The sequence below is a fragment of the Aulonocara sp. 'chitande type north' Nkhata Bay genome, linkage group LG1, assembly GCF_057382095.1.
Source record: "Aulonocara sp. 'chitande type north' Nkhata Bay isolate Kocher_YH1m ecotype deep benthic linkage group LG1, A_spYH_male_GT1.1, whole genome shotgun sequence".
Classification (NCBI taxonomy): Eukaryota; Metazoa; Chordata; class Actinopteri; order Cichliformes; family Cichlidae; genus Aulonocara; species Aulonocara sp. 'chitande type north' Nkhata Bay.
The window spans coordinates 18,490,468-18,515,585 of NC_141344.1; the positions used below are offsets into that span (position 1 = coordinate 18,490,468).

The window sequence follows — 25,118 nt, forward strand, 5'->3', positions numbered from 1 at the left end:
CAAATCATTCGTACCTTACAAATAATGTAAATATGACGGTGCATCACGAAAGATTGATATCAAACTGATCACTTGACCAATATTACGTTACTTGCTCTTCAAGTGAATCAACAAATGGCGAAATGAAAAGCGAACAAATGCTATTTTTTTTAGAGAGTCTTAGCTTACCTGTGTTTATTTCATATTTTCAGTTCTTACCCTCCCCGACTAAATCAGTTTCAGTTATGTACTGAAATATAAGAATGGACATTAGAGGCTTCTTTCAAAGAAAAAACTCAGGTAAATGTTATTTTATATATTATGCTTTGTATGTTGTTCAGTATATTTCTATGCAAACCAAGAGGGATTTCAGTACACAGCAAGATATTCACATTTGTAACCAGATATTTACATAAAACATAAACATAAAACATTTTTACTGTACAACATCAATTTAGAGTAAACTTTTGTTTTAGATAAATATTGAAATATATTTTGAATTAGTTAAATGTCAGAATAAAGAGAGACAGAGCTGTCTATTTATTATCACTTTAATCAAATTTAGGAGTACATATACACTAAGTTTATTGTTAATTAATAAGAAAACTCCAGAGGATTCCATTCTGAGCTGAAGAAGCTTCTGATAGGTTAGTAGAGTCCATGTGAGTAAACTGGTGGCACAGCTGTGGATGCATATAAGGCAAAACACAGAGCCTGTTTCTTTGAAATGGGAAAATCAAGAGATATCAACCAAAACACCAGGAAAAGAACTGTGGAGCTCCATAAGTGTGGCTCAAGTTTGAATACAATTTGGTGCCATTTGCAATTAAGAAATACAGATAGTTTCTCTCTTTACTCTTAAAGTTAACAAATATGTTTTTATATTTATCAATCTAAAAAAAAAATAAACATTTAGTCTGATTTGATGTTACAATTAAAAAAGTGTTTGTGTTTTGATCTGAAGAGTGTGTAAATATCTGGTTTCAACTGTATATTTGATGATTGTCAGCACAAAGAGAGAGGAACAGAGAGGAGAATGAGGACAGAACAAAGATGGAACAAGAGCAGGTGAGACAGACATGTTAGTCAAATGGTCGTTTACCAAAAATATCACCGTATCATAGGTCGTCATGTATCTCGTACCTAGTGTTTCTTTTTAGGTTTGTTATTTATCAAATTCTATATTTACTAAGTTATGCAGGCTTGTTTATACAACAAGGCTAAATAATTATATAAACTTTTCTCAATCTAAATAGTGTACTTTGGTAGAATTAAAAAATAAGTGTAGTGCAGGTCTATGATGATCTTTAGTGCTACTATCATCTAGTTCTGATTCTGGTTCTGTCTTGGTTAAATCCCAAGTAGTCCTGATTTTGAACTGTTGTAGACCTGTTTTAATTCTGGATCAGTTCTGGGTCTGGTTGAATTGGGGTTTAGTCCTCGTGTCTTGATACTAACAGCTGGAAACGTGTCATACAGCTTTGTTTGACAGAAATGAAGGAGAAAATCTTTTGTTCATTTGTTTGTTTGTTTCTACATGAGCTTTGATCATTCTCTGTAAGATTAAGCTCAGCTATTGAACGGCGTATATTTTAAAGTAAAGGCTTTAAAACCAAGTTAGTAGTACAAACGTCACTAATGTCACATAACTTTCCCGACATGTGGCCAACAGTAATGTTTTAATGTTCTTCGTTATTAAACATTTGCACATAAATAGGTGACATTATATTCAGTACTTAAAGTTTACTCTTTGGCCGCCCCTCATCCGCCGTTTTTTTTCGGCAAAATTATCCACACCCACCGCCGCGCTATGCATTCTGGGATATGTTGGGCCACGAAGTCTACACTGCCACAGCCTTAAAATTCAGGGAAAAGAAGGACGCATTTCAGGGCCGCATTTCGAGCAGCCTTTGAATTGGGACAGCCTTCGGCGCGCCGCTGTGACGTAATCGGCCTTGAAATGCGTACTTTAAGCTGCAGACCCTGAATTGGGATACAGCCAGTGTCGGGAGTTTCCCTGTGCTCAGGGTCCTAATATGCCACACTCCTGAACGGCTGCAGTTTATCCTGAGGCTATATTTAAATGTTTGGACCTTATGTTTAAATTAAAACCAATCCACACTGAAAACAACTTTTGTTGTGAGATTCTCCTCAAAGAGGACTCCTGCTGACAACTTTTGTGAAGTGCTGCGCTGACCGTTTTCCTCCTCCTCTTCTTTCACTTAGCTCAGAGCCGTGATCCATGCACGGTTACTTTGCTGTTGCGAAACTGTCCTGTTTGCCTCACGCAGGACACCCAGCTTGTTGTGTGATGATCCCACCAGCGTTTTTCTGGACAGCTCTGCAGAGAGCTGCGATTTGCTTTGTCATGAGCAGTTGAGACGATGGTCGCAGAAGATTCCAGATATAATATTCCTTATTCGATTTGTTTTAAAAGGACAATGTAGTTTTTTCTTATTCTTTTAATACAGGAAGTCAAAGCTTTAAAGTGTCACAAAGTATTTAAACACAATCTGATGAATAGAAGCTCAATATAAAATGTCAAAAGAATTATTAAAATAATTAAATATTATTCAGTAATTATTATTATCAAAAAGTATGTTCCTAAAGGAAACTGAAAGCCTAATTAATAGTGTAGAAAAAGTTTCAAGCATTTCAATTTACAAGTAAAACAATATACACAAGATGTGAATATTGATATACATGTAGCACACTAAGTATTCACACTAAAAACAAAATATGCAGTAGCAGCATTAGTAGGATATGACAGAGTTTTTAAATGGCAATCCTGCAGACTGTCAGCTGTCCAAGGATGACCCCACCTGATCTAGACTCACACACTGAAAGATACAGGTGGATTATTATATAGCTATAGGGAATTGCAAAATGATGTCATGCAACTTTCTTTTCTATAAATCTAACATTGCTTCCTTAATTTTTTTTAGATCATGACCAGCAAAACTATAAACTTTGACCTGGATTACTTATAATAAAGGCACCCTTTCTGACACACTTCAAAGATTTTCCATGTTTATATACAGAAAGTCTTATTTCAGTGGATTTCAGAATCACATGTTGCTTTCATTGTTGTACCTAAACAATGAAACCTGCCTTGAAAAGATGTCATTTGGCCTGATTGCAGTGGTAAACGGCAACAGCCATCAAGAAGGAAGATAGAGTTGTGTAAGTTTGATTGACAGCATTGGATTAAGGCCTTACGCAACACTGTAGGGAGTAGAAAAGATAAATCCAGATGAGATTAGGATCTGGATCCTCGCTCTTTCCAATGCTCTCTCTCCATCCATTCATCCATCGCTCCCCCTTTCTCTGTTTCACATTAATACATTAGGTGTTCAAAAATTACCCATTCCAGTGTGAGCGGTGGAACTGCATTACATGCCTATGTTCGTGTTAAGATAATTAGCATTTCACTTCCTTAAAATCTGTAACAATTAAGCAAATGAGCATCAGATTGGCCAGCAGACACACATAGATAGATCAAGCAAATTAGGTCATAAAGAGAGGAGCTGAAGCTTCTCTTCTTCAAGCTTTTATCCTAGCGCCATCTAGAGGGTAAAAATCATGCTTCAGACTCCGACTGTAAGGATGATTATTCCTGTCCTGAAACTCTGGACTGGACAAGATGACGAATCAGTTTCTTTGACCTCCAGTCACCTAAAATATGACACTTTGCTGTTTTAAAAATGAAATCACATTTGCATTAAAGCAAGAAGTCAGAACGTGTAATTGAATCCACTATTTTCTAGTAATTATCCTCATTTATTGACAAATTGGGTCTTAATTTAACAATTTAGTAAATCTGAAGCAAAATACGACTAGAGATCATTTTTTGAGGAGTGATTTCTCTTTGGTGAGTTGGTTCTTTAATCCGTTTAGGCTTGTTATTTACACTAGCAAAGAGAGAGAGATATAAAAAATTCATCTTTTGTTCTGACATTATACAACCCAGTTTCAGTGTAAGCCGTAAACAGAAGGCACTCATTACATTTAAGCGAGAAAACATTTCATTTGTTTTCTTTGTGCAATATTATATTAGAAATTTCAGTTTCGTGCATTTCAGCTTCGTGATTTCTTTTTTAAATAAAGTCCTATCTCTGTTATTTTGAATGTAATGCCAGCAAAAAACTGTGTAAAACTTTGGGGAAGAGCAACAAAATACTGTGGGGCCAAAAACACTTCTCACTCACTTTAGCTAAGTTGGTAAAAACAGCTTCTCAGACATTTAGAAATAGAATTTAACATACAGTGTAATTAGAAAGATGATTTCACCAGGCCAAAGATGGCCATCACATTCAGGTTTTCAGGTGGTGCTGGATTCAAACAACAGTCAGAGCACGGGTTTATAAACAGAGCCACAAAAGCAAGTTAAAACTCTGACATGAAAAGAAAGGAAAACACACAAAGAAGATCCAAAAACTCTAATATGTTCTTGAGATCCAGCCTGGACAATGACGTAAAATATAAAGCTGTTTTCTGACCCCTCAAAATTTTAACTTCCTGATAGAAGTAATACTATGCATCCTGTGAGTTAAAGAGAGATTTGTAGACCCAAAGTCAGCATCTCTATGATGCAGAGCTATTAATCTGCACAGATTATCTATCCTGTGCATCTGTGAAGGCACCACTAGTGCTAAACAATGATGATGATGATGTAAACTGGCAGACCAGACCTGTCACCCACTCGGGGGAAAATTCAAATCCAATTAAATTTTGGGTGTGAATAATTTTAAGATCACTGCACTTTACGCGACGATCGTAAACTGTAAGGTTTCCAACACGAGACTTTTATAAGTTTATTTCATACAAATTGTATTATTTTGTCCACAACTCAACACAGCTGAAAAAATTTGTAATATTACTTACAAGAGCCACTGCAAATCTTCATGTCATTTTAAAATAAACCCGGGGATGAGATCACATGAGCCAAACCCCTCCACCCCCCCAATATCAATGAAGGTTTAAAAAGAAAACAACAGAAACACTGTCAGATCCTTTCTCCCCCACCAGAAGTCTCTAAAATGCTGCTATGAGACAAAATGCTTGTTGGCTTGAGAAATAACTTGCCAGTCTTAAACAATGAGCTGCCAGATCAGCTTCAAAAATATGAAATGTTTGTAATAGCCTGTGCTTAAAACACTGATGAACAGGACAAATATGTGGGAACTAAACATCTGTGTGAAGAATAGGGAAGAGGCACGTAAAATGTTTAAATCACACCCAAAAAATGAAAAAGAAGTAGGTGCTGCTTCCCCCAAAACTAGGGAAAAAACGTCCCCAAGAAGCATCCTTTAATAAGAATTAATTTTAAGTGCCCTTTAAAGCTTTGAGGAATTTCTTCAAGTCTTTTTTTCTTCTTCTCAGTTGCAAAAATACCTCTAGCAACAAAAATAATGGAAATAATCTTAAGGTACCTTTAAAGGCAACTCTGAAACAGTCGCGGTAGAGTTTTATTTAGTTCACTACAACCCTAAGCAGGCCAAGATTAGTGTTTTGGTAAAAAAAAAAAATCCTATAAATACTTCATCTTGGCGCATTTTTGCATGTTATTGTGGGGTGTTATCCTTTTTTTTTTTTTTGCAACAAGAGCTCCTAAACTCTGTTGGAAAAACAAAACAAAAACAGCCTAAGGACAAAAAACATTTTATGCAGCTAGGCAGTTTTGAGCATGTCCTTCGCCGGTGTCCCCTCAGTCTGTCCCGTCATAAATAAGTCTGAAATGTGAGTCTGTGCAAACTACGAGTCTTGTCTGAATGGATTCATGTGATCTTGGTTTGGCTGCAGACCAGAGGCAGACTGTGCATGTTTCAATTAGATTAGCAGTAAGTTTATTACTATCAGCTACATCAACTAGCCAGCCTACAAAAAAAATTAAACGCAAATAAAAATAAAAATAAGCTCTACTTGAAAATAAATTGTCATCGCTCTCAGTTTCGTAGAAATCGGGGCTGGATCTGCTCTCCGTCTGCTCTCCGTCAGTCTGAGTCTGTATATCGGCTCGTCTCCGGGGATGTTCACCCATCCCATCAGATTTTCTTCCGAACGTTAGCAGCCACCGTGTGGCCGTACAGCAACCGGTCCCGTTCCCGCACTTCCTCTTGCAGCTTGGCCTCCGCCACCCGGAGCTGGCGGATGGTCGCCTTCATCTCCTTCATCTTTACCTCCATGAGCGCGATGATGTCCCGCTGCTCGTTCAGCTTCCTCAGTAGCTCGGCCGACGTGGTGCCAGTGGTCAGAGAGTACGAGTGGTCCAGCGGGCTGCTGGTCACGCTGACATACTGCACCGGTGCCGCCGCGGATGAGGTGTCCACCTGTGAGTCGCCAGCCGTTACCTCGGCTGTACCGCCGACCTGCCCCGTGTAAGATGTCCCCTCCGTTTGGACGGGCAGTCGCGCGGTGCCCAAGTACTCCCCGTTTTGGCCAATCTGCACCACGGTGATGCTGTCGTCGCTCGCTTCCCCGCCTGCGTTGGCCTCGGCTCCTTCTGCGGTGCTGCCCAGCACGGAGCTGGTGACAACAATTCCGGAGGTCGCAGCTGCGGCGGGCGCGGGAACCGCCGCGGATACTTTCCTGCCTCTGCCCCGCCGACTCCTGCGCTCATTCACCCCTCGCAGAGGGAAGAGGGACGGCACCCGGATGCTGTAGGTTTTCCTCCCGCCGGCGAAATGCACGCTGCAGACTCGATGCCCCGTAGTCGGCTGGAAGGTGCTGAAGCAGCCGCTGACCCCGGCCCGGGAGATGTTCCTCAGCCACTGCTCTCTGAGAGCGGTGTCCTTAGGAAACGTGTAGAAGCGCAGTTCCCGGTCCCGGTGCGAGTTGTTGTAGCAGCCGGGGACACAGCAGGTGAACCCAGGCATATTTACTTCAGCGCCGAGGCTAAATCTGCGGCCTTCGGGTGAACTTAAGATTATTTTATTTTTGTTTCTTTATTCTATGCTATGTTATCAAGATCGGCGGCCTGCAAGCGGAACTACACGTCCCACAACGCTAACAACTTCCTGTTTATTTTTTAGCAAAAGTGAGGCGCTCTCCTTCGTACGACGACTAAATCCATCCGAGATTAGCCGGCCGCGGAGCACACGAAGCTCTTGCATATGATGAATTCACGGATGCTGTTTTATTTTCAACGGTAAATGTTTTTTCTTGTTCTTAGCTCTGTTATCAGGGTAATCGTCCACCACTGAGAACTAAAAGTCCCACAATTCCTTGCGCTTCCTGTCCATAACCGTTAGTGATATAACGCCTCTGCTGGTCAGTGTGTGTAATGACACCGTTCAAGTAGGCGTGTGTGTAAAGAAAATACTATCAACGTGTTAAAAAACAACAAAAGAACTTAATTAATTATTGATCTTTTTAAAACAAACGCTGTATTTTAATGTAAAACAATTATATTTTTATATAGATGCAGACAGACTTCTATTTTCTTCTCAAAGGAAAATAATTTTTAGAATCACAAACTAAGGTGTTTTCAGTTACAGCTGATGATTAACTGATTAAAGCAACCTAAGTCTAATTGGGGGAAAACTTCAAATACAGAATAACAATAGTGTAAAATTTGATTAATACATATGTGCAATCAGAAATAACCATGGAGAATAAAAAACTTTTTAGATGGAGCAATTTTATGAAATTCAAGTCTAATAATTTAATGTCCTGCTTTTTCTTTTGGCTTGCCCTTTTAGGTGTTGCTATAGCAGATCATAGGCCTCTGTCTCACCCTATAACTTTTATCCCCCTTAATCACACAATCAGCCATTGTCATCAGTAAATGTCATATTTTGGGGTGAAATCACCGTTAATAATAGCAACAGTGCATCCCCACCAGTATAAATATCTAATCAACTTACATCTAATAAGTATCCACAGAAGGTGTATTGTATTGTATTGTATCTTTATTTTGAACATGTTAAATTAGTACAATAACAGAAAAAAGAGACAAACAAACAAACACAGCAAAACAAAAGGAAAACAAAAAACAATAATTATAAATAACTCATAACATGTTCAAAAAGGAAGAAGCATAATCTTATTTAATCCCACCCCCTTTCACTATTTAGTAATTAATAGTCTACACTTTTTCTTCCTGTTTCCCTGTCCATCAGAAATTCTTCATTACAATTGCATTACATGTTACATGTGTTTTTTATTTATTTATCTATTTTTATATTTTTACATTTATACTTTAAATATATACTTATATAAACATACTTGTGCACCTACACATATATACACATCACTGTTGTGAAAATAGTGGGTGAGAACACCCGATCAGAGCCCTACCTCCTTCCTTTACTTTGCAAAAACCACAATTTTGAACTGAGTCATGCTGGGACATTGCTTCAGTTCTTCACTCTATTCCACAGCCTCCCTCCACACACAGAGATGCAAAAACGTTGTCATGTTATACGGATACAAGGATGTTTTAAATTTAATTCCCCCTTCAAATTGTATCCCTGTTTCCTTTTAGAAAACAATTTGAGAATACTGTCAGGAAGTAGGTCGTTTATTACTTTATACATAATTTGTACTGTGAGAAAATGAACCAGGTCTGTGAATTTTGGTATTTTTGATTTTAAGAATAGCGGATTTGTATGATCTCTGTAGCCAGTTTTATGGATTATCCTTATGGACCTAGATTGATGATAGCAAACATTTATGAGTATTGCCCCAAACCTCTGCACTGTAATGCAAATATGGTGAAATCAGTGAACAATATTGAATGTTGGATGATTTGTGATCCAGATGTGTTTTACTTTACTTTACTCATGGTGATATATCATGTGTGTATTTTATGAGAATTTCAAAAAAGGTATCAACAGGTATTTTTCACTAATTTAAAGTTAGACTGATTTTCAGTCTGTTTCCTTGGATTGTTTGTTCATCTTTCCATGTCAGCTGCCACACTGTCCAGGTGGTAGTAACCATTATCATCCACCTGATGGCCTTGTAGATCACTCTTCCTGCACTCCTGTGCTGGTTTAGTGTTTGGCTGGTTTAGTGGTTGGCTGGATGGTTGTGGATTTGGACGCTGCAGGTGTCACTTTTCTGATCATCATCACACAGCTATTTCTGCAGATTTAGTTTATTATTTACACACTGTAAATCTGTAGTAGCCAAATAAACCTCATACCGTATTCATCTAACATCATTTCACAAAGTAAACACCAAAGTTTAAAAGCATTTTTAAAAATAAATTGTATTTGAAAAGGCTGAGGCAAAAGAATGTAAACCAAAGTCACCCCTGCCAACAGCAGCATTAAACATGAGCGCTCACACACACCTCTACAAGTTTAAAGTCTAGTGTGTTGCTCATGGTGCCAACAGATGAACTAAGAGTTAACAATGGGTTCTTATCAGGGAAAAAAGATACATTTAAAATGGTATCTGTGTTGCAGTAAGTAAGGTCCTGCTATTATACTTGCATCAGGGCACTTATCTGGTTATTTGAAACATATGTTACTGGCCCTCCATTCAAAAACAAACAAAAATCACTATTGATTCTCCACAAACAAATATTGAATATATATTTGAGTTTGTTTCTGTGAAATCTGTGCAATTGTAACTAATACTGTCAAATAAAATTAACCAGAATAAATTATCAAAATACATTTAACCGGAGACATTATATGAGAGGGATGTCACTAAAGTAACTGAAATACAAGGGAAAACACTGCAATAGCAAACGTGGTAGAATTAGGCTATAACTTTCAGAGAGTTTTAAGAGAGTTTTTAACCGTTTTAAACCTTAATTTCGTCTCAAAGCAAGCAAATTATTTTGTCGATATATTTAGATTGGAGTGGTAGCTACGCCTTGAGTTTTGGTAATGGTTAAAAATAACAAGTGAGATAACTGCTTTGGGGTAGACGACTGCCCACTTGGAAGAAGCTTTGAGGCAACTGTTGTTGCGATTTATATAAAACTGAATTGAAAATTTTTAGATTAAACGAGTGAAACTAGTCGACGTACTGAGGGATTTGTACAGGTAGCGCACTGAATCATGGGGAAACTATTGAAAGTTAAAGTAATGCCTTAACAGCAAGGGCACATATTTTATTCGTAAGACGTATTTATACATTAATAAAAAATATCTTTAAAAGCAAGGTTTTGTGAAACTTTTAGTATCTTTGTGTTTAAACATAACGTGTTTCCTATGAGTCCCCCGTGTTGATTTTCCGCCGGTGACCTATCTTCACAGCTTTAGTATGTCCGGTTCCCGTCACAGTATTGCTGTTGCTGCTGAAGTTACCATTAGCAACTGGGCAGCGCCCGGCTCGACACCTTCCGACGTCGCTGATGTTGTGCTGCCAAATACAGTAGGTAGTTAACGTTTCCTTGCTTTTCACTTGGGATTTGTTTTAAATAATACCCGTTTGTAGATACTTTAACGCTAAACAGTGAGCCCGAGAAGTATCTGCGTTTACTGGGAGTTTTTTGTGCACGCTCTGCGGTTGTCTGGCCAGCTAGCTGAACGTGCTAGCTAACGTTATCAATAACCTGACTGTTTAGCTAGCTCACTGTGTGTGTAGGTGTGTGTGCACTTGTAGCAGTACGCGTGTTTGAAACGAAGACGTGGTCACTTTGAGGAAGTTTGCAGTGTTTTATGACATATGTCTGATCCCGAGCTACTACTTCTGATTCAGAAAGCGACGAGTCCGTGTGTCATGCCTTTGATATCTCATCTGTCTAGCTGACTCGGCACGGCACGGCTCAGTTGCCAGTGTTGTCGGTGTGTGAGAGACTTCAGCTGCATTCGGCTGCTTTAGCCTGGCGCGGATGCGGTTTAAACGAGAGAAGGTTCCCAAAGGTGGCACGGGTAATGCAGGTGCAGGGGCACGCAGACTTTCCTCCGTCACCCTTCTGTTGTACAGTCATCATGGCCACAGGGAGAGTCAGCAAGATAGACCTGCTCATTGTTCACCTATATAGCACTGTGCTAAATATGGACACACCCCGCATTTCTTTATATTTTGCTAGGAAAACGGAAAATAGGTACAGCAATTTATGGCTTGAGAGAAGTTCATACCTGAGCCAAAGCTGCTGTTCTCCTGTTTCTCCTCTCAGCATATTCCTTTCCTTTTCCCCCCTTACTTCTCCCTAAGAGTCCACATTCAGTCCCCAAAGACTGTAGTCTTTGTAGTGGTACATTTAGTTCATTTAATATTTATAAATCAATTTCACTTTTTACTTTGAATTATAAAGTTTTTGGAAAACCTCTGAATTAAAAGGATATGTTTTTTGTGTTTTTGTGTATGTTTTTCAGCTTAGTTGATTTTTATGCATGTGTATTTAATGTAGATATGGCCTGCTATTTAAATCAGTCACCAGTCTATTATCATTCCAGATCAGGAAAACAAGGGAGTAAACTCATACTGGTTCAGGTGATTTATAACTTTCAGAACAACATTAAGTGAGCGATAAATAATTAGATTGTTCTGGCTGCTGGTTTTTATGTTTAGCCTGGTTGAAAGACAAAAGATGACATTGACATTCAGTGGGTGTGAACAAGGAAAGGCATGTTAAGTATGTGGCAGGACACGGCATGAGAGCCTGTCACAGAGGTCTGATAAGAAAAACTGGGCTGAACTTTCATGAGACCTGCAGATACACTCAAAGCTGGGATAAATGGGTAAAGCACTTATTCACTACTCCTTCTCATTTCTTAGTGCTGCATTCACAAAGAGCTTTTTTATTTCCCAGGATTTTGTTATGTTATTGGATAAAGGTTGATCGCTCTTTAACTGTTCAATTGTTAATTGTTTTATAGGCTAAAATCAACAGCACAGGCCTTGAAAAGCTAGTGGATGATTTGCTGTTGAGATGCTGGAGTGACTGGCGATGGTTCACACATAGGGTCCCACTGAGCAGCTCTACCATGCTGCCGGGAGTCGGTGTGTTTGGCACGGGGAGTACGGCCCGAGTGCTGGTCCCACTGCTAAAAGCTGAAGGCTTTGAGGTTCATGCACTCTGGGGGCGAAGCGAAGAGGAAGCATGCTGCTTGGCAAAGGAGCTCGGCATCCCATTTCACACCAGCCGATCTGACGACGTCCTGCTGCATCAAGATGTTGACCTTGTCTGCATCTATATTCCACCATCCATGACAAGGCAGATAGCAGTCAAGGCACTGGGTAAGACTCCATAAACACAAATATAACATAATATAACACAGTGTGTTTGGCAGCATAGTGACTGAGCTATTAGCACTGTCACAGCATGAGGGGTTCAAATCCAGGCAACACTCTTTCGTACAGTGTTTGTATCATCTCCCTGTTCTTGTGCAGGCTTTCTACAGGGCCTCCAGTTTCTCCTACCACTAACCCTATTTAGTATGTCATGAAAGAAATCATCTCAAGAGTTAACACCCTAAATGAAGGTTGAAATATTAAGATTCACATGTTAGTATTGCACATTTCTTCCTCTTGCAATAATGCTTTCATGTTATCAGTGTTCTGGTACCAAATTACAAAATTTTAATGAAAGCATGCAGTGCTCTGAAACACTGACCAGTGCCTCATGCCTGCTTGTGGTGATACTTATTAATCAACTGAGGGTAAAGTCAAAGCTACAGTGAAGAAGAAACTCACACGGTGAAAATGGCAGACAGCACAGATAGCAGGGAAAAGCACATCGGTGGCATTATTAATCACACTAATTAAACTGAAAAATATTGATTACACACACAGTGTGGCGAATAAATATATAATTACTGCTGATAGCCTCATTAGGGACATTTTTTTTTATTAGTTATACAGATATTTGATGTATCTTCTATGTTTGTTTTACAGTGTGTCCAGAACTGTAGGACTCAGTATCATGATATTGCTGTTATTTTGGGGAATGTATTATTAGTTGCTTCCACCTGTAATGACTATAATCCTAATGCAGCTCCTCTGGGGGTATCTCCACTTATCTTTGTGCTTCATCACAAGCCAAATGTGTCAGATAGAAACCCTTCAAGTTTCAGTTCTGGGTCTGGTTTCGATTTAGCACCCGTAGCTGTTTTCACACATGACCTCCATGGATTGTCAGTGTGGTAATTGCCCTACCTCATATGTAGCACACACCAGGTGATAGTCTACTTTAGATGCGTTCTCACTGCTGGAAATATTGCATTTGTTTAAAGCAAGGGAACTGCCTGGGTAGAGCATGCAAGAAGCAGCATACATGAGTGCCCACTCATTTGCTGGAACTTCACCAAACAATTATGTGTGCTGTTCCCACACGAGAACAGTCAACCATCACGCACCGTTTGTCCCAGTAGGCTGGAGATCGTTCAGTGTCCATTCTGACCACAGGGAGTGCAGAATTATTAGGCAAATGAGTATTTTGTCCACATCATCCTCTTCATGCATGTTGTCTTACTCCAAGCTGTATAGGCTCAAAAGCCTACTACACAGCAAAATCTCCAGTGTTAAATTAACACTGGAGAGTGTCTATATGGGTCCACACCTCTGAGTGTTAAATACAACACTGTTGAGTGTTAAATTAACACTTTTGACAGTGTTATATGTTTAAAAGTAACCTAGTCAGTTTTGAAGATTAACAAAGACTAACACTGAGCAGTGCTGGTTTTCTAACACTGGAATATTTCTAACATTTTGAGTTATTTTCCAGTGTTAGAAAATCAGCACTGCTCAGTGTTAGTCTTTGTTAATCTTCAAAACTGCTGGACATTATGAACAATGCTGGGCATCCTCTGCACACGGCCATAAACAATCAGAAGAGTCTGTTCAGTGACAGGTTGCTTCTCCCCAAGACAAGAACTAACAGACTTAAAAACTCCTTTGTCCCACACGCCATCAGACTGTTTAACTCCTCTCTGGAGGGGAAACAGGAAACAGGAGGACAAAGGAGGGGGGAACAACTAAGCTGTAGTGCCTCTTCACCTCACTGTACAATACCTTGTGCAATACTTTTTGTAAATAGTCAACAGTGCAATAGACTCAATACTTGAAATGTGCAATTCACTTGTATTTTTATTTTTTATTCCTATTTATTCTATTTATCCCCTTTGTATATTTTATTTATATTTGTCTCTGTATTTATTTATATATATATATATATATATATATATATATAACAATTCTGTAACTGTAACTTCGGTCGTTGCTGTGCTTTTTTTTGGAAGTCGAATTTCCCAGAGGAACCCACCCGAGGGATTAATAAAGTTCTATCTTATCTTATCAAAACTGACTAGGTTACTTTTAAACATATAACACTGTCAAAAGTGTTAATTTAACACTCAACAGTGTTGTATTTAACACTCAGAGGTGTGGACCCATATAGACACTCTCCAGTGTTAATTTAACACTGGAGATTTTGCTGTGTACCAATTAAGCATATTAGGTGATGTGCATCTCTGTAATGAGAAGGGGTGTGGTCTAATGACATCAACACCCTATATCAGGTGTGCATAATTATTAGGCAACGTCCTTTCCTTTGGCAAAATGGGTCAAAAGAAGGACTTGACAGGCTCAGAAAAGTCAAAAATAGTGAGATATCTTGCAGAGGGATGCAGCAGTCTCAAAATTGCAAAGCTTCTGAAGCGTGATCATCGAACAATCAAGCGTTTCATTCAAAATAGTCAACAGGGTCGCAAGAAGCGTGTGGAAAAACCAAGGTGCAAAATAACTGCCCATGAACTGAGAAAAGTCAAGCGTGCAGCTGCCAAGATGCCACTTGCCACCAGTTTGGCCATATTTCAGAGCTGCAACATCACTGGAGTGCCCAAAAGCACAAGGTGTGCAATACTCAGAGACATGGCCAAGGTAAGAAAGGCTGAAAGACGACCACCACTGAACAAGACACACAAGCTGAAACGTCAAGACTGGGCCAAGAAATACTCAATCAAGACTGGTTTTTCTAAGGTTTTATGGACTGATGAAATGAGAGTGAGTCTTGATGGGCCAGATGGATGGGCCCGTGGCTGGATTGGTAAAAGGGCAGAGAGCTCCAGTCCGACTCAGACGCCAGCAAGGTGGAGGTGGAGTACTGGTTTGGGCTGGTATCATCAAAGATGAGCTTGTGGGGCCTTTTCGGGTTGAGGATGGAGTCAAGCTCAACTCCCAGTCCTACTGCCAGTTCCTGGAAGACACCTTCTTCAAGCAGTGGTACAGGAAGAAGTCTGCATCCTTCAAGAAAAACATGATTTTCATGCAGGACAATGCTCCATCACACGCGTCCAAGTACTCCACAGCGTGGCTGGCAAGAAAGGGTATAAAAGAAGAAAAACTAATGACATGGCCACCTTGTTCACCTGATCTGAACCCCATTGAGAACCTGTGGTCCATCATCAAATGTGAGATTTACAAGGAGGGAAAACAGTACACCTCTCTGAACAGTGTCTGGGAGGCTGTGGTTGCTGCTGCACGCAATGTTGATGGTGAACAGATCAAAACACTGACAGAATCCATGGATGGCAGGCTTTTGAGTGTCCTTGCAAAGAAAGGTGGCTATATTGGTCGCTGATTTGTTTTTGTTTTGTTTTTAAATGTCAGAAATGTATATTTGTGAATGTGGAGATGTTATATTGGTTTCACTGGTAAAAATAAATGATTGAAATGGGTATATATTTGTTTTTTGTTAAGTTGCCTAATAATTATGCACAGTAATAGTCACCTGCACACACAGATATCCCCCTAAAATAGCTAAAACTAAAAACAAACTAAAAACTACTTCCAAAAACATTCAGCTTTGATATTAATGAGTTTTTTGGGTTCATTGAGAACATGGTTGTTGTTCAATAATAAAATTATTCCTCAAAAATACAACTTTCCTAATAATTCTGCACTCCCTGTATGTTAAACATTTGCTGTGTCACATACAGCTTCATCAGGTGAGGTGTGGAAAAGTTCAGAGCTGTGTATGCAAACAGCTCGTGCCCTGAAGCAGCTGGGTGTGGCAGGTCAGATCTCAAACGCATTTCCTCTGTAACGTATTCTTCAGGGTTTGTTATTGACGTGTGATTAATGGTGATCAAAGCCTTGATCAACAGCAATTGTAGCTACAAATTAAAAAAAAAAAAAAGAAAAAATTCTGTCAGCAGTAGACTGAAGCAAATATAATCAACAAGGTTTCCCAATCAAAGGGGACTTGATACAGGGCTTTCTGTATCTGATGGAATTCCTAAGCGTTGACCACAGTTTCCTGTTTTAGTTGCAACTTCCTGAGTGTTTCCCTGCTGAGGGACTAATCCATGGGACCAATTCCAACGGCTAGTGAGGTCTGATTTAAAATGTATAACAAACGCTGCACTCACTAGATGCCATCACATTATTTTGGTTTATTCATACCTAATGAGTAAATGAACAGTAAAGCAATCAAATGCACACTCTGATAGATGCACCGAACTGAAACTGCTGCAGATCTGAGCTTATGTAAAAAAAAAAATAATAATAAATTGTGTGAAATCTGTTCTCATTGGCTCTACGCCAAAGATCAGTGCAGTAAGTTAATAACTGCTCAATCTCCGTCTGTCTTCAGGTATCGGTAAGAATGTCGTGTGTGAGAAAGCTGCAACTGCTGTGGATTCATTCAAGATGGTCACTGCAGCCAGATACTACCCACAGCTGCTCAGCATTATGGGTAACACCCTGCGCTTCCTGCCAGCTTTTGTTGCAATGCGCCAACTGCTGGTGGAGGGATATGTGGGCGAACTGCAGGTGTGTGATGTCCGAGTCTATGGTCCGAGCCTGCTGGACCAGTCGTACGGCTGGACCTGCGAGGAGCTGATGGGAGGAGGCGGTCTTCACACTGTTGGCTCCGCCATCATCGACCTTTTGAGTTACCTGTCTGGCACACGAGCACACCGCGTGCATGGTTTACTGCGGACCTTCGTGCAGCAAAACGGTTTGATCCGAGGGATACGCCGCGTCACCAGCGACGATTTCTGTTTCTTCCAAATGTTGATGGGTGGGACAGGGTCCAGTAGCGTGTGCTGCACTGTGACCCTAAACTTCAATATGCCGGGGTCGTTTGTACATGAGGTTATGGTAGTTGGATCCACTGGGAGATTAATTGCCAGAGGGACAGAACTGTATGGGCAACGCAACGGGAGTAAAAGCGAGGAGCTGTTGGTAGGCGACAACGGCTGGGTGGGACCAGAGGTAAAAGAAATGCCCCTGCCTCTCCTGCAGGGCCTGAGCTCCATGGTGAAGGCGCTGAGGCAGTCTTTTCAGGCTAAGGAGGAGCGCCGGTGTTGGGCACGGGGACCAGTTGCCACTGCACCAACGTTTGAGGACGGTCTGTACGTGCAGACGGTGGTGGAGGCGGTGAAGCGGTCCAGCAGCAGCGGAGAATGGGAGTGTGTTGAGATCATGAGTCATGAACCTGATCCAAACCAGAACCTGTGTGAGGCTCTCAAGAGAAACAAAAACTAGATCTGTTAATTCACCCAGTGCGACTACTGCATGTCTGACAAAACGGAGCTCTGAATGTTTCAAGTCCGCTGCTTCGACCTTTTATGTGACACATGACTACTTGGCTTGTTTTTTTTTAACACACTTGTCACAATTTGAACTTCTTTTTTTTTTTTTTTATTTGACTGTGTTGTGAATGCTTGAACCCTCACAGATGTGATTTGTTTGTACACTAAATTTGTAAACCACAGCTCTATTATTCTGATTCTCAACAGAAAACATTATCATAGCTGTAAAGCTCATTTAAACGTGTTAAAAGCTCCCCGTGTCCCACCGACAGTCACCTTACGCTGCCTTGATTATCATTCTTAGCTTGAAGTTGTGGAGTCATGATTTCAGATTTTCGGCTAAAAAAGGATCTAGACCTATATTAGTTGTTAGCCAATAGTAGATTTTAATTTTAAAAAATGGTTTTAGGTTGTTGGGTGGGGTTTTTTTGTTTTCAACTTGTGAGCAGTTTCTTTAGATTTATTAATATAGAAAGAAAACAATTATAAAGTCTGAATAAGTGCATTACCCCAGAACATCCCTTTTTTTCTGGTTATTGTTTTTAATTTTTTGTTGTTGTTGTTTTTTCTTTTAAAGTTTGGGTATCACCAGAGAGTTTGAGCTGAGTCTAATATTTCCATGACCACCGGCTGGCTCGCTGGCTAATAAACCATGCACCAGCAGGAACAGTTCATTGAACCCTGCAAGAAGTCAGTGGTTTCAGGGCAGATTGAAAAGAGTGTCTCAGTCATATCTGAGATTGTTTTGGCCTGCTGATAACGTGAGAGGGGTTAATGGGTACAGTATGCCTATTTTATCTGAATTAATAGTCTCAGCTTGTATATCCACCCTTTTTTGATGGTACAGCAGAGTTTTAGGATAGTTATTTTGTTGAGCCTTCAGCTCTGGGTCAAGGATCCTTTCCCCCACTTTGCAAATCCAGGTCTGTAAGTTTCAGCATATTGGTTGCAGTTCACCAGCTGACGCCTGTAGCTACAGAAAGATTTGTTCAAGCACCATTTTTCAGGTGATTAATGATGCTGTGTATTACTATAGGGAAACTGGAACACCATGTGATTCTCTACTGTAGATAAAATTTAGACTTTAATATGTTTGAATGGAAATATATTGGTGTTAATGTACACTAACAGCACCTTTCTGTAAAAGAGGGAGTGTTTACCTCAGCCATGACTGTGACCATCACAGCAGCCGCGTGATTTGACTAACAAATGACCCGTTGTGATTCTGATAGAACTCAAATTAGAGTAAGTATAATGGAGCTGTGTTCAGTTTACTTTCTATTTTATTTTTCACCATGTAATAAGTATATTTTAGACATTTGAAAAAAAAGAGGTTTAATAATGTGTTTGTTACAAAATGGCCATGACTTACATGATACCAGGGATTGAGTAAAATAAGCTATGTAGAGAATAAAGTAACAGTCTGTAGCAATGCCCCTGAATTCCCCACTGTAAATGTATACTGAACTATTACTCCTGTAAGCTGGAAAAGAGGATGTAGAAAGTGTACGGTTGCCTGCTGCACAGACAGAGCAGCAGTCACAGTTTTACCAAAGTACATTATAAAAATTCAAAATAAAAGCTCTACTCTAGGATGGATGACTCAGCCATGTCCTGTTACATAACTGAATTATGCCTCAGGGAGTTTTTAGTGCATACGCTTAGCACCTGTTTTTCCATTTTGGACTGATAGTATTCCATAAGGATGTAGACCTTATGGAATACTATCACCATGTTAAATTGGTATTTCCAGTTTATTTTGATGTGTATTTTCATAGACAGTATAACAGATGAACGAAGCTTTCAAGTCTAAAAATTGAAGCCAGCCTAGAAGTGCCATAAACGGAATTATTTTTAAAGGCAAAACCTGCAATACTGTGGGGGGAATGACCATTGAATTTGACCTGTGTAAACACTCTCCTGTTGAGTCACTCATTTTGGGTCACACTAAATAAATGATTACGTCTGTTTTCTAAATTTTGGTCATTCTTTGTGTCCGATAAAAAGATTTTTGAGGGTATGCTGGTTAGCTAGCAGCTTGTGATTGGCAAGCTGTTATGAGCATCACAGTAGCTATGTCCATCTTTTATACTGTCCATGGATTTATTAAATAGATTATAAGATGACAACAACATTGAAAATAAAAGCTAGGATGCTTAGGGGGAGTCATTCTCACATGCTCTGTTTGTTCGTTTCGGTTTTCTTCTGTGATGTTTTGGGCAAACAATGACTGCTGAGATCAAACGTCAGTTGATTATTTGGATTGTGTCTCAGGGAGTGTTTTGGAGATGTTCTTGGCACCTGATTTCCACTTCACACTGATCATAATCCATTTAACCAGAGAGCTTCTACTAGCCTTCAGGCTGCAAAGCAGAAAATTATAGTAGCAGCCGGCTCTTCATAGCATTCAGTGTTTAGTGGTAAACTCTGAGATGTATTGGATTCAAAGCCTGAGTGGTTTTAAAGTTTGTGTTTAAGGTGTGTTTACATTTGTTAAGCACTGAAGTAAATTGTAGATTTTTTATTTTTTTTTTTCCAAACACATGTGGGGTCACCAGTCGTTCAGAAACTGTACTGATGTTTTTATTGAGTGAAATCACTGGATTTGATCTGTGTGAAAGTGTAAATGTGCTCCGAGCCAGACAAGCTTCACAGGTGTTGTAGTCACTCACTGCTTCTTACTTCTGCTGACTATCCTAACAAATCGTGGCTTCACTGTTGCTAACGCTGGTGTGGCAGGAAGTGACAGGGGGTGTGTACTGCTTTGGTCTGGCGTGTCTGTCCCCTTCTTCAGCACCACGCAGGATCTGCAGATATAAACAGATTCCCGTTACACTCTTACTTCATGGTGTCCCAACAGTGCTTTACAAAAACAGGAAGTTGAGTTTACATTAAGTGTCTTTATAAAACACAAAGCATGTCACGTTTGCCTGCAGGATGTTCCATAATCTGACACTGCTAAAATACATTCCAGCATTCATCATCATCTTCTTATCTACAGTTGTTTTGTTGTTTTTGCACTGAGAATAACATGATGCCACATATTTAATAAACAGCGTGATGCGTGTAGTGTCCAGCCAGCTCGCTGAAGAACACTTTTTGTATTTATTTGTAAGCTCAAGTGGAGAAAGTTTGCCATTTTTTGCTTTCAGCCTGTGAACTTCTTTTTAAACCTGTTTTTTTTTTTTTTTTTTTTTTTTTTTTTTTTTTTAAAAGCACTAATGTGTTGCTTTAAAGTAGGGAAACTGTAATGCTCATCTGCTTGACGGATATTTCCTTTAATAAAAACGGCTGCCTTTGTTTAACACCTGTTGTCTAATCTGAGTTTGTTCATTGTGTTAACTGTGAAGAAGCAAGGCAAGCTAAGCATAGAAAAAGAAAAAAAAAACCCTCCATCAACCTCGATGCTCCTCTAAAACATATAAAGTGAGGGTTACATTAGAATTATTGTGCTGTAATCTGATGGCACAGCATCAGCCACTCCAGCTTGTTTGAGAACATGTGGAGTGTGAGAATATGCCAAAGACAATCAATTTAAGAGATGCCAGTTTATCTTTTATTATTATCAAACTGTTGCAGTAAGAGAAAACCATTCCATTGATCTATACTAATTCTAGCAAGTGCAGGGCATGAGTCTTTTGCCATACTTTACTCAAATCTGTGTTCTACCCAACTTTATTCACTCATGAAATTACAAGAGTTCCATGGCTACATCTTTAAAACTCGAGTCAAATGTCAAACACCTTTAAAGAGCTCTCATTTGATGAGTGGATGGTGGGGTGGGTGCAGTTTTCTCTGTGGTGGGGTTGGGTGGACTGTCCCGGGCTCTGTGGGGCCGGGAGGCGCTGCTGCACTGGGCCCCGGTCTGGATGGGCCTGGGCCCCCTTTCCCTGGCGGGTCGCGGAGTATGGGGGTGCCTACTGGGGTCAGCGGGGGAGCTGGCCCCAGGGAGGGGTCACTTGCCCCTCCCTTCCTTCCCTCCCCATCTCCAGCTGCCTCCCTCTTCCCGCTCCACCACAACCACCCACACATGCAGGACCTTGGAGTAGGGGTATGTCACCAGGGTGCAGACGAGGCTACCCCCCCCCTCTGTCCCCTTCTGGCTGCCTCTGCCTCAATTTTATCCCACAACTTAGACATTCACATTACTCACACTCTCATTACACATACATATAGGATCTTGGGGGTGGGCACGATACACGGAATCCAAAGTACCATCAGGGTGTACACCCCACCCCTGGCGTCGTTGCCCACCTCTCAATTTTAAATACACGTAGACATTGAGGGCTAGCAGGAGGGACCATGCGCTTACCTGCTGCTCTCTGGCAGGTAGCTCCAAGCCCTCCTGGGTTTTAAATGCACCTTAGAACACAAATGCATCAACACTACAATGAGCGGGTGGAGGGAGGTTTGGAGTCTTCTCTCACCCCCGTTCTCTGCGACCTGCTGGAGCGGGGGGGCTAGGAGGAGGAGTTGGCCGTCCGACTGCGGTCTGGAGTGTGGGGCCTTCCTGCTGCTGCGGAGTCGGGGCGGTCTGCCTCCCCCCACCGCAGGGAAAAGGGTAACACCACCTGGGTCTGGATGCAGTTCCCCCCTCCAGGGGCGGGGGCACCTAGACCCGGTTTGTAGAGTACGCTTGGGGAGTGTGATCGTGTGTACAGCGTCTCTTTATGTCTGTCTCCACGTTGGTTGAGTGTGGAGTAAGTGTATATGAGAGCATGAGGGTGGGAATGGATGTTTGTATCTGTGTGTGCCTGTATGTCTGTGTCTATATGTCAGGTTGGGTGTCAGGCGCCACCTCTCTGGGGACATCTCAGGCCCTCCAAGGTTTGGAGGCCTATCTCCCCCTACCACCACTTCCCCTGCCAGTGGCGGACCCCCTCAGACATCGGTGCGTTGGTGGTTCTCTGTGTCCGGGGATGGGCGTCCAGGTACACACCGGCTCACTCCTTGGCGGCCGCTTATCGGGGCCTGGAGCCTGGGGCTCGCTCGGGCCACTTCGGAGGTGGGGTGCCCCCGGCCTCTCGGCCTGGGGCTCGGTCACTCAGGCGCGGCTGGCTGCCGGCGGAGCTCACGGGCGCGTCACTGCAACTCCCCCTGGCTTCTGCTCCGCGGCTGCTGAGTGAGCCCTCATCTGGGACTCTCCTCAGCTCTTTCTGGGACAGTGGCGCGGCTGCCCCTCTGTTGGTCTTCCTTGGTCTCTTGTGTTCTGGGGGCCTCTGGATGTCTGGAGTTTTGATCTCCTCCATACCTGCTTCATGCCCTGGAGGACGGGGCTGTGGCCCCCCCACACCCTCTAGCAGATTATTACAAGAAGGAACCTTTTAAAAAACAAAAAACAAGCGCGTCCATGCTCACAGGTGTACACACGGGTGATCACACCCACAAACTGCACCCTTTTTGGCTCCTACCTCAGGGCACACTGTGTTCTGTTGGTCTTGTGTGCTGCACAGTGGTGTTTAGTGTTTGGTATTTGCTGTCGTATTCCCATGTATCATTGTGGTGTTGTTTGTTCTGTTGCTCTTGTTCTCTTCTGCTTGTTTTCTTTTTTCTTTCTCAGCAGGTGACCCAGGTGATTGATATATGCATTTTTTTTTCTCTGCCCGTTCTGTTGGTTTTTGTCTTTTGCCCTTCTCCCCCGTCCCTCTTCTCAGCTGTTTCTCTTTCCCTCTTTCTTTCTCCCCTTCTTTCCCCCAGTCAAGTCTGTCCCGTATTCAGTAAGTGAAAATAAAAGAAACAATAAAAGGTGAATCAAATGGACCATTACGGCAAGGCTGGGATGGTCAATTTGGTAAAGTAAATCCGTTGGGCATCTTTCTTTGCCTTTAGACAACAATTCTGATGGCAAAAGAGCCAAACGGGACAGGCAAAAAAAAAAAAAAAAAAAAGAGCTCTCATTTTCACAAGTATACTCGAGCACACCTATTGTGTAGTCATAGAGATATAAAGCTAATTCCTTACTCACAAGGGGCCACCACATTAGGGCAGTTCCACATGCTTTGATTTTGTTAATTTTTACATTGTATGCCCTCCAAAGGGATATGTGTCTGCCCCCAGGATCAAACCGGGGATCTTTTATTTGTTAGGTGAACGTGTAAACAGCTACATCATAGAGTTATCATGATAGCTAGTTTATATTTATAGTATTATTTCCTTTGAACTTTATGTTATCAGTAAAATTTAGATTCCATTACGTTTTATTGTCTACGCAGTTTAGTTTTTAATAATTAGTTTCAGTGTTTGTTTGTTTGATTGTTTTTATTAACTCGGTTATTTAATTTTCATTCTTTCAGCATTCTCTTATTCTCCACGACCGGATTAAATAATCAGATTTTTAAAAGTCCACTGCATCTCCTAGATATCCTCATAATGATAATAAGAAAATATATTAAATAAAATTAAAAAATAAACTAATTTTTGAGTCGGGTTTAGTAAACATTTAAGATACGTCTACTTGTAATTGTCGCGAATCGCTATGAATCTGTTGCTTGTGGACGGTAGAGGCTGCCTAGGTAACCATCTTCCGTATTTACTACCGGGTCAGCAGCGGTAGCGACATGCTTTCATTGGTAGTTTTTTTCAGTCGTTCGCGTGGAAGCAACACTTCGCGTCGCCAGCGGTTATTCTGTCGCCTTTAGTAGCTGAAAGTCGCTGAAAGTCATTCACTTTCTATGGACTCCGGTCGCCACGTCGCTTCCAGTGTTGTCCCGCGCGGAAGACGACGGTTGATACCCCGGATATGACGTAGGGCTATTACATTTTCGTATGCTGCCTGCGCATAGTATCAGCTAGGCTAGCACATCAAAAACAAATAAACTTCATTAATAGTACGGATAGCCGCAGAGTAATTATTCGTTCTGTACCGAGCCGTGGCATTTGACTCTTTATTCACAGCAGTGCCAACCTGTATCCACCGCGATGGTTCGGGCGCGTAGTAGTGTAGTTTGGAGTTTTTTCGAAAACAACGACTCGCGGTCTGTCCGTTGTCTTCTCTGCGCTCGTCACTTGCTCAAAAAAGGTTGTGGTTCCACCACTGCTATGCTGAGACACCTGCGTGTGAAGCATCCCACCGAGCTCTCCACGAGAAGTAACGGACCCGGATCTAAACCTGGCCCCGGGGAAGACCAGCACCATCGGGCGGAAGGAGAGCAGTTCTGCTCCGGTACAGCTCGTCAAACCATCTAAAGTGAACCCCAGCTTTGTGGGGACAGAAGTAGATATACTGTATAGTGTTTTAGAAAAAGGCCGCCAAAGGGTTAGGGTTAGTTAAGGATGAAAACCATATTCTATGTGTATTGAGCAGTCACTAAGTATTATCATGTAGCAGAATGTTCACCACTTAAATGTAACTTTGCCTCTTTCTTCTTCAGTGGAAGTGGCACTGGAGGACGATGAGGGTGGCACCATCACCGCAGTACACACAACTGGAATCAGCTCTTCTTTGAATGACCTCCTTCCACAGGAGGGTCCATCAGAAATAATAACACAAATGGAGACAAGTGATGAGCTCCCTGTGAAACGTTCACGACATCGCAGCGTGATCTGGAAACACTTTGATTGCTTGGACAATCTGAACGCCGTTCGTTGTCGCATCTGCATGAAGAAGCTGGTCGAAAGTGGTGGCGTCAGCAACCTGCGGCGACACTTGTCCTCAAAACATCCTAAGGTGTACTCTGAGCTGTTATCCACCCAGCAGTA

The 25,118-nt window shown here is 41.3% G+C and overlaps 3 protein-coding genes across 5 annotated transcripts in view; 2 read left to right on the top strand and 1 right to left on the bottom strand.

Moving 5' to 3' along the window:
* Window positions 1-2,596: 2,596 nt before the first annotated feature.
* On the bottom strand, window positions 2,597-7,201 carry thap11 (THAP domain containing 11). The gene has a single exon (XM_086286687.1). The coding sequence runs from the start codon at window positions 6,852-6,854 to the stop codon at window positions 6,024-6,026; it is 831 nt and encodes a 276-aa protein (XP_086142813.1). The 5' UTR covers window positions 6,855-7,201; the 3' UTR covers window positions 2,597-6,023.
* gfod2 (glucose-fructose oxidoreductase domain containing 2) lies at window positions 6,028-20,746 on the top strand. Of its 3 annotated transcripts, XM_086286613.1 has the most exons (4): window positions 6,028-7,126; window positions 10,194-10,311; window positions 11,763-12,123; window positions 16,478-20,746. In XM_086286613.1, the coding sequence occupies exons 1-4, from the start codon at window positions 7,092-7,094 to the stop codon at window positions 17,371-17,373; spliced, it is 1,410 nt and encodes a 469-aa protein (XP_086142739.1). In that variant the 5' UTR covers window positions 6,028-7,091; the 3' UTR covers window positions 17,374-20,746. The 3 variants fall into 3 exon arrangements, with proteins under 3 accessions (XP_086142739.1, XP_086142753.1, XP_086142746.1); XM_086286627.1 differs by lacking the exon at window positions 6,028-7,126 and having other exon boundaries at window positions 10,189-10,315; window positions 16,478-20,745; XM_086286620.1 differs by lacking the exons at window positions 6,028-7,126; window positions 10,194-10,311 and adding an exon at window positions 10,355-11,624 and having other exon boundaries at window positions 16,478-20,745.
* A 3,163-nt stretch (window positions 20,747-23,909) lies between these two features.
* The window catches only part of LOC147338948 (uncharacterized), a 4,463-nt gene continuing 3,254 nt past the window's right edge, over window positions 23,910-25,118 (top strand). Inside the window, exons 1-2 of the mRNA XM_086286638.1 lie at window positions 23,910-24,582; window positions 24,791-25,118. The exon at window positions 24,791-25,118 is cut by the window's right edge and continues 92 nt beyond it. Of these exons, the coding sequence (XP_086142764.1) occupies window positions 24,339-24,582; window positions 24,791-25,118 (572 nt within the window). The 5' untranslated portion in view covers window positions 23,910-24,338. The remainder of the gene's footprint in view (window positions 24,583-24,790) is intronic.